The 7,948-nt window shown below is 48.0% G+C and overlaps 1 protein-coding gene across 3 annotated transcripts; it reads right to left on the bottom strand.

Moving 5' to 3' along the window:
* Positions 1-226: 226 nt before the first annotated feature.
* LOC115947153 (solute carrier family 13 member 3-like) lies at positions 227-4,872 on the bottom strand. 3 transcript variants are annotated; one of them, XM_031052529.2, is made up of 5 exons: positions 4,500-4,872; positions 3,402-3,514; positions 2,894-3,055; positions 2,417-2,554; positions 227-1,810 (listed from the first exon to the last, which is right to left on the bottom strand). In XM_031052529.2, the coding sequence occupies exons 2-5, from the start codon at positions 3,498-3,500 to the stop codon at positions 1,670-1,672; spliced, it is 540 nt and encodes a 179-aa protein (XP_030908389.1). In that variant the 5' UTR covers positions 3,501-3,514; positions 4,500-4,872; the 3' UTR covers positions 227-1,669. The 3 variants fall into 3 exon arrangements, with proteins under 3 accessions (XP_030908389.1, XP_030908390.1, XP_030908388.1); XM_031052530.2 differs by having other exon boundaries at positions 4,511-4,872; XM_031052528.2 differs by lacking the exon at positions 4,500-4,872 and having other exon boundaries at positions 3,402-3,660.
* Positions 4,873-7,948: the final 3,076 nt, after the last annotated feature.

The raw sequence follows: 7,948 nt of genomic DNA, 5'->3' as shown, positions 1-7,948 counted from the left end.
AGCAACCCTGAGATGTAGAGAGAGAAGCTTTCCCATTTCTCCACTGCTTAAGAAGGCTTCGTTTTGCTAAGGTGAAGCAGGAGACCTCATTGCCCTCCTGCTCCTCCTGGGAACCACTGCCCCAGTCAGGGGTGAAGCTGAGGGAGGAGGAAGCTCGGGCTTTGCATTTTTTCCCTCAACCTACAGAGCAAACAGGACGATGTGACATGCTAACAAATGTGCTTTATTGTAAGTTTTCCACAATCAGTAAGGATTCTGTAGAACTTAAGGATTCTGTTGAACATTAAGGATTTTTTTTGAACGTGACTGATCCAAGTTCCACATTCCATTGGTTCAACCCCCTGAGTCCCAGCTCCCATGTGACCCTGGGGTAACCCCCCCATGGCAGCATCGCCCTCTCAGCTCTCCCACCTGTCTCTGAGGTTTATCAGCAGCACAGGAGCAGAGGGCTGCACTGGATCCCTACACCCAGCCTGTCCACCTTGCCAGCTCCACCAGTTCACATCATCAGAGAAATCAGTCCCAGGACCCGGATCCAGTCGCTCACCTTCCCTAAACCAAGAACTGGATACTTTACTGTTCAATCCATCTATTTCAATAGCTGATTGATTTTGAAACTGATTTTAAAGTACGTATTTTAGATTCTTACAGAAAAATAAAAATCAGATAAAATGGTGATTAAAATCACAGTCGATTCGTAATGCTTTCATTGAAAGTACCCGAGCAGTCTGATTTAAAAAGAAGCTAAGAATCAAAACGTGTTTTTGAGAATGTCAATAATACTCCTGTCCAACTTGCCCACTGACCTGTGACTCAGTGGGCTGCTCATGAGCGAGTCAGTCTCACAAACCTAAGATTGGCCACACTGACCGGCGGTGAAACACCACTGATGTCCAGAGTTACATCAGAAGTTCATTTGGTACCAAGCCCCTATCTGTGCACTCAGTGCAAAGACCCAGGCAGCAATTTACTGCCCCAGGTTTTCAAAACATCAAACATGTTTGGAAATAAACTATTTCCTTCCTGTTTCTAAAGCATGCGGTAATGCACCAAGTCCTAGCAACACATCTCCTTGGATCATCCCTTCACACACAAATAGTCTTCATCCTCCATTACAGAATCACTCATGAGGAGGTAGGTAATGAGACACCATCCTTCACACAGTGCTAGAAGCACCCAGCCGTACCACCTTACCCCTGGCCAGATTCTGATACAATCACTCAAATTGGGTTGCACATAAATAATCCAGTTACTTCCACCCAGTTCCCAGCACTACTCTCCAAAATGAGGTAGGATATCAGAAGCTAGGGTGGCAAAGCTTGCCAGCTTTCATGGGGGAAGAGGCATCGACCCAAAGATGCTCGACACAGGGTTCTCCATTTAACAACCACCTATGAGAGATACACTCTGGAAGAGTCTGACTGGCACCTGGGGAAGGTGGGGAAAGATTTTCAGAGAAAATAACAAATGGATGTTGTGACATTGACCAGTATTTCTAAACATAAACTTACAACAGAGTGTCCCACACAGTGTCAGCAGCCATGCAGCTTTCTTCCTGCGCATGCTCTGATGATTCCAGTGCCCAATTCCTAAGTGAGTGAGTTCTTCCCCGGGGATGGCTTTGTTCGTATTTTATTTAGTGCACTTAAAGTGACATTTTCTACAGCTGTCAGGGGTGTGGTGGCATTTCTGCATGGATGCTGGCCCATGCAGGGAAGGTCCCCAGCTGGAAGATGCTCTTGGCCCAGGTGTTCATAGCCAAGCTAAGAAGCAGAACTCCCATAACATTCATGAGCAACCCAGTCCTTGCCTACAAAAGAAATACAAAGAGAACTGTTGAGACTGCATGGTCCTTTCTATGATTCAGTGATTCCATAACATCTACAGCATGTGAAGCATGAAGCTATTTGAACATAAACATTATAAAAATTGAATGCTTAATTGCTGTTAATATTAGCTACATCTTAAGGGGGCTTTCTTAAGCCACAAAGGCCATTCTGCAGATGCTCATCAAGCTTTGATCCATCAAAAACATGAACATCTGTTTAAGATGCAGGAATGTGAGCAGGGACTGGAACTGAACCTAATTTTACTCCTAAGCTTTATTTCACTGAGCTGGAGAATTTTTTCTGTGTCCAGAAACCTATGAAAGTTGGGCTGTGTACACTAACAGGAATGGGAACAGGGTCTGTGAGACGAAGAGAACATTCCAAATCATCTTTGTCAACATTTGGAGCCACAGTGGCTCCAAATTTCACCAAGCCAAACTTCATGAGACTCTTTCCATATCCCTGTACCTTCAAACAGTGCTAAGAACACTTCACTGTATATTGAAATAGTAACAATCTGGAAAATTCCTTTTTTAAAGACTCCACTCAGGCTGTTTTCAGCACTTGCTGTATCTGAAAGAACTTACCATATCCTTGATCATCAAGTGCCCAGAAGAAAATGCAATTGAGTTAGGAGGCGTTGAGACTGGCAGCATGAATGTGTAGGAGCATCCTATAGTCCCTGCTACCATCAAATAGAGGGGATTTACTTTCAGATGAACAGCCTTGAAAAAGAGAAAGGAACAGAAATTGCACCTTGGGGATTCAGTCTCACCAGTATATATATTAAGGAATGCCATCAGCTAGCGCACTGTGCAGAGCCCTATCCCACACTGTGGTAAATAACCATGTACCTTGCCAATGTCTGAAGGATTATTATCCTTCAGTGCCCATGTTATGCTGCAGGCACTTGCTGCTCCCAGGGACTTCCAAATGCCCGAAGCCCAGAAGCAGGAGAACCATACAGTGCCTGTCCCAGCAGAGACACAACACAAACTTGCCCTTCCATGGGGCAGGGCAAGGAGAGCAGAGGAAAAGCTGGTCTTGCCATGGGACTACCTTACCAGCTCTGCCAAGACAGGCAGAAAGATGATAATAGCGGCTGTGTTGCTGGCAAACTCCGTGAATAAGACGATGACAATCGTGACGAGGATGACAGCCACCAGCGGTGGTACACCCTCCAAAGGATGCAGACAGCCTCCTATCCAGACAGACAAACCAGACTCCTGCAGAAGGGGAGAGCAAAGAAGCTGGAGAGCAGTGCTCCTGTGTCCCTGCAGGTGAATTGATCCTATCCTAGAACTGTAAGTTACATACAACCTGCATGGGCCTACAAGCACCTATGTGCAATGTCCTCAGGGTATTTACCAGCTAGAAGTCTGAAAGGAGTTGCAAGATCTCATAACTTCCTTAATGGTATGTTACACACTGTTGTCACTTGGAGTTGAGAAACGTGTCCTTCAAGTGTTGTGACTCCACAGAGGCAAAATTCCCAGAGCCAAATGAGAACTCCAAGTGACACCCTGCCAAAATACAGGATGACTACAACATGGCATCTGCAGCAGGCCTCACCTCACAGCCCTTTGCCATGGCAAAGCCTCCTCCAAGCAGCAAGATGATGTTCCAGGGCACTGTCTCCTGGGCCTTCCTCCAAGTCAGCAAGGGCTGCATCTCAGTGTTTGGTGCTAGACAGAGAGAAAAACCCCACATCAAACATCAACCCAAAGGGGAGTACGTCAGTCATCATCTGACAGAATGATATCATGAGCCTGACATCCACGCTGAAGCTCAGTAACCATGAGTTGCTGATAAAATATCCCCATGGAGACTCTTAAGCTTAATGATTAAAAGATCATTTACCTTAATATCAGATCTTAAAAAGAAAAAAGAAAAGAAAAAATTCTAGCACTTAAGAATTTTCTTTGATGATCTCTTGAGGGAACATTTAATATCAGGTTAAATTGCTCTCTATGTCATCAACAGATGGGTGTCCATGGAAGGAGGAAATTTCCTAACATTTGAATGAAGAGGATGTTACAAATATTCCACTTGTTCTTCCACAGCCAGTGAGTTTTACAGCAAAAAGCTCACCTCCCCTAAAAGCATCATCTCTTAATTCATGATGGAGTGAGCTCTGCCATAGGGAAGGATGCACTAATGGAACTGCAATTTTCTGTTGGACAAGGGCACACATTTTATCCAGAGGAGGCCTGATTAAACATCTTCCTGCATATGGACAACACAATAAATGTGCGTAACTCTGAGCAGACAGTTCCCACAGAGCCCAGGCTATGCTGCACCATCTGCAAAGGACCTTAATCAGCTGCATCTCAACATAAAGACCATTTCTTATTCCAAGTGGCTTTTGAATTAAAGGTTGAATCTCAGTGCTACTCAAGAGGAAAAAACCAAGACCTCAAAAGATTCCTGGGACCAAAACCTCCTGGAGTGATCACCCTTGAGGAGTTTCAATTCTAAATCACTTAGGAACTAAGGAAGGGCCCCCAGCTGTGGACAGTTTGCCCAGCTCTGCCCTCTCAGAAGTTCATGCCCTTCATTGAGGGACAGGAGCTGTATGGGTGTCAGCAACCAAATCTCTGTTTCACAAACAGGTCTGCTATGGTAAATCAACACCAATTTCAGCTCACTTGGTATGGTAAATCAACCCACCACAGCATCACCTCTGAGCTATATGAGCAACTGAGTCACTGCTTGCAACCAGAGCAGGGCAGCGACTGCCAAACGTCTTCTAGCACTTCAGATGAAAAGCCTCTGTAGGATCACATTGCTCCTTCAAGCCAGTGCAGCTGCTGTAGGCTAGTGCAGGTCCAAGGGGGAATAGTCTTGGCTCTTGCTCCATGCTTGCACTACCAGAGTCCGCAGAGGTCTCATTCCAACACACCTTTGAAGAAAAACCACCACCTGAAGGAATGTTTTTCCGAAGGGAAGAAGAACAGTATCATCACAACGTTGATTCCTGTAATCACATCCGAGGAAAAACATTTAAACAGTGCTCAACACCCAACTTAGCAACACGGAGAGATGGTGCTGGGAATCATCTGCACAAAGTATTTGCAAAAGTGACACTGCCTTTGCTCTCACAAGTAGATTTTACCCCTACATGACCCTCTGAATCGAACCTCTCGTAGAAAAAAAGGTCTGCTGCCATGCTGCACACAAGCATCAATGTCAGAACTGTGCTCCACAACCGAATTGCCTGCAATCAGAGATGGTGCTTAGAGTCATCAGCACACAATATTTGCTACGGTGGCACTGCCTTTACTGTCACAACTAACTTTTACAGATGTTCATGTTGGTGTAAAAGTTAGTTGTGACAGAAAAGGAAGTGCAATATTTGCAAATACTGTGTGCTGATGAGTCCCAGCACCATCTCGAGTTAAGGCAATTCTGTTGTGGAGCAGAGTTCTGACGCTGATGCTTGGATGCAGCATGGCAGCAGACCTGCTTTCCAGCACAGGTTCGATTCAGAAGATCATGTGGGTGTAAAAGTTAATTGTGACAGCAAAGGTAGTGCCACCTTTACAAATAGTGTGTGCTGACGAGTCCCAGCACCATCTCTCCGTGTTGCTATGTCGGGTGTGCAGCACTGTTTAAATGTTTGTACCTGTGCAGAGCAGGTCAGGCTTTGATTTCACAGCACAGGCTGATTTGCAATGAAATTTACTAGTAAAATTTGATTGTGGCATCAAGGAGAGTGTCTATATTTCAAAGCATACCTCTGTAAGGAAGGTTCCTAGCACCATCCCTGAGTAGTCAATTCGGTTGTGGAGCAGAGTTCTGACGCTGATCCTTGGATGCAGCATGGCAGCAGACCTGCTTTCCAGCACAGGTTCGATCCATATGCACCTGTAGGAGTAAAAGTTAGTTGTGACAGCAAAGGCAGTGCCACCTTTGCAAATAATGTGTGCTGATGACTCCCAGCACCATCTCCCCGTGCTTCTATGTCGGGTGTGCAGCACTATTTAAACGTTTGCACCTGTGCAGAGCAGGTCAGGATTTGATTTCACAGCACAGGCTGATTTGCAATGAAATTTACTAGTAAAATTTAATTGTGGCATCAAGGGGAGTGTCTTTATTTAAAAGCATACCTCTGTAAGGAAGTGTCATGGTTTGAGCATGTTTTGAGGGTGTTTTTGTTCAAGGTTTTTTCCAGCCAGGTGGAGGAGGGGAGGAAGGAGAGACAGGACACCTGACCCAGGCTAGCCAATGAGGTATTCCATACCATAGCACGTGATGCCCAGGATGCATACTGGGAAGGAAAAAGCTGGAGGGGTAGAGCTCTGGAGGAAAATGGAGGAGGGAGCACATGGTGCTCGGCCAGGCAGGGTGGAGTGAGTTATGGGTCGGTGGCTGGTGGGGTGTTGTATTCTTTTCACTTGCTGTTTGCTGTATCATTATTATTTGTAGTAGTGAATGGCAGTAGGGGTTTTGTGTTATGCCTTAGCAATTAAACCGTTCTTATCTCAATCCGTGGGGGCTACATTCTTTGGATTCTCCTTCCTAACTCTCCGGGAGTTGGGGGACTTGGTTTAAACCACGACATTTTTGGCGCCCAACGTGGGACCCGAGGGATTGAGATAAGAACAGATCTGAGCGGATTTATGGTCTCTTGTCACAATGCTGATTTATTGGCTCTTAGAGGTTTTTCTCTGGATCTCGCTGTTTCGGGATTTTACCGGGTACTTGGTGTATGGATTGGATGTGTTTGTGTTTGTGTCGGAGACTTGTAATACGGTGGGGCTCCGGCAGCAGGGGGGGATGGACGTGGCCGTGGACTTGGACTTGTACCAGGCCGTCCCGCTGCTCTTCGCCGTCCTTGTCCTTATCCTCGTCGTCGTCTGCGTGAGGCTGCGTGAAGCCAGGAAGGAGCGGCCCCGGGAGCTGCCGGCAGCTGAGGCTGCCAGGGAGAGCGGCACGGGGAGCCAAACGGCTGTGGCAGAGCAGCGGGAGCAGGCGGGGGAGGAGCGGAGCAGGGCGGTAGCTGAGCAGCGGGATCAGGCGGCGGGGGGGGGGGGGTGTGAGTCCCGCGGCCGTTCCCGACTCTCCGACGGCCGAGAGTGTCCACCGGAAGTCGCCCGCCGACCCCCAGCAGGATGCAGGAGACCACGCAGCACTTCCCAGCAAGGCAGTGGAGGAACCGAGTCCCGCCGCCGTTCCGAACCCCGCAGCGGCCGAGAAAATTCCCCGGAAGTCACCCGCCGAGCCCCAGCAGGAGGCAGGAGACCACGCAGCATTTCCCAGCAAGGCAGAGGAGGAAGATCCAGACTTGGGAGAAGAGAAGCTGGTGGTGGGAGAGCTGGCAAGCAGGGCAGCTACATCAGCCCCAGTGACAAGTGCAGCAGCAGCATCTGAGAGTTCTGACGGTTTTGAATGGCTTTTGGGTGCCCTTGGGACCTGCCTGCTGATTATCATAGGGATCAGCCTATTGGCACACACAGAGTGTGTTCTACCTACAACCATTTTGTCTGATCCCAAAAGTTAAGCAGAGTCAGGTTTGGGTCTTGTCTAGGGTTAGACAAGTACATAGGAGCACCAGGAGACTGTCCCCAAGGCTGGACAGTCATGAGTGGCAGGGCATGTGGGACAGTATAGCCGGGTATCTGATCCACTGGGCCCCTCCAGTGCTTTGGAAGCATTGGAGGTGGAAGGCAGCTGTATGGAGTCCCCAGCAGCAAGCTGTAGAACTGCTGAAGGGGACAGTGAATGATTTTGAGCCTGGTGGGCCCAGATACTTCAGGCTGTCAGTCCAGAGATGCAACATAGAGATGTCTCATGATCGAGGGGTGGACTTAAGAGTGATGGTGTATTGAAAATGTGGGATCTAAGCATGACGTGAATGGTATGGAATAAGGGGTGGATAATGTCATGGATTCAGCAGTAGCTCATGCTCTGCCAGGGAGGAGGGAGAGATAGGGCGCCTGGTCTGGGCTAGTCGGGGAGGTATTCCATACCACAGCACGTCCTGCTTGGGGAGGGGACTGGAAGCTGGCCGGGAGGGAAGGAGTTAACACGCCGGGCTGAGCTCGGGGAGGGAACGGGGAGCTCTCTCTGGGGCTTCCGGCTTCTGGCCTCGTGGTGGCGGGTGGTATCGTATTCTC

This window comes from Melopsittacus undulatus, chromosome 1, assembly GCF_012275295.1.
Source record: "Melopsittacus undulatus isolate bMelUnd1 chromosome 1, bMelUnd1.mat.Z, whole genome shotgun sequence".
In the NCBI taxonomy this organism is placed as follows: domain Eukaryota; kingdom Metazoa; phylum Chordata; class Aves; order Psittaciformes; family Psittaculidae; genus Melopsittacus; species Melopsittacus undulatus.
The sequence above is the reverse complement of the archived record's forward strand: the minus strand, read 5'-3'. Positions and strand labels throughout refer to the sequence as shown.

Excerpts from the sequence above, each read along its gene's own strand:
- LOC115947153 (XM_031052528.2), bottom strand. The coding sequence starts at position 3,539 with ATGTGGGGTTTTTCTCTCTGTCTAGCACCAAACACTGAGATGCAGCCC. Across the intron at positions 3,056-3,401 it reads CCATGGCAAAGGGCTGTGAG|GAGTCTGGTTTGTCTGTCTG; the intron begins GTGAGGCCTGCT and ends CCCCTTCTGCAG. Across the intron at positions 1,811-2,416 it reads ACTTGATGATCAAGGATATG|GCAAGGACTGGGTTGCTCAT; the intron begins GTAAGTTCTTTC and ends TTTCTTTTGTAG.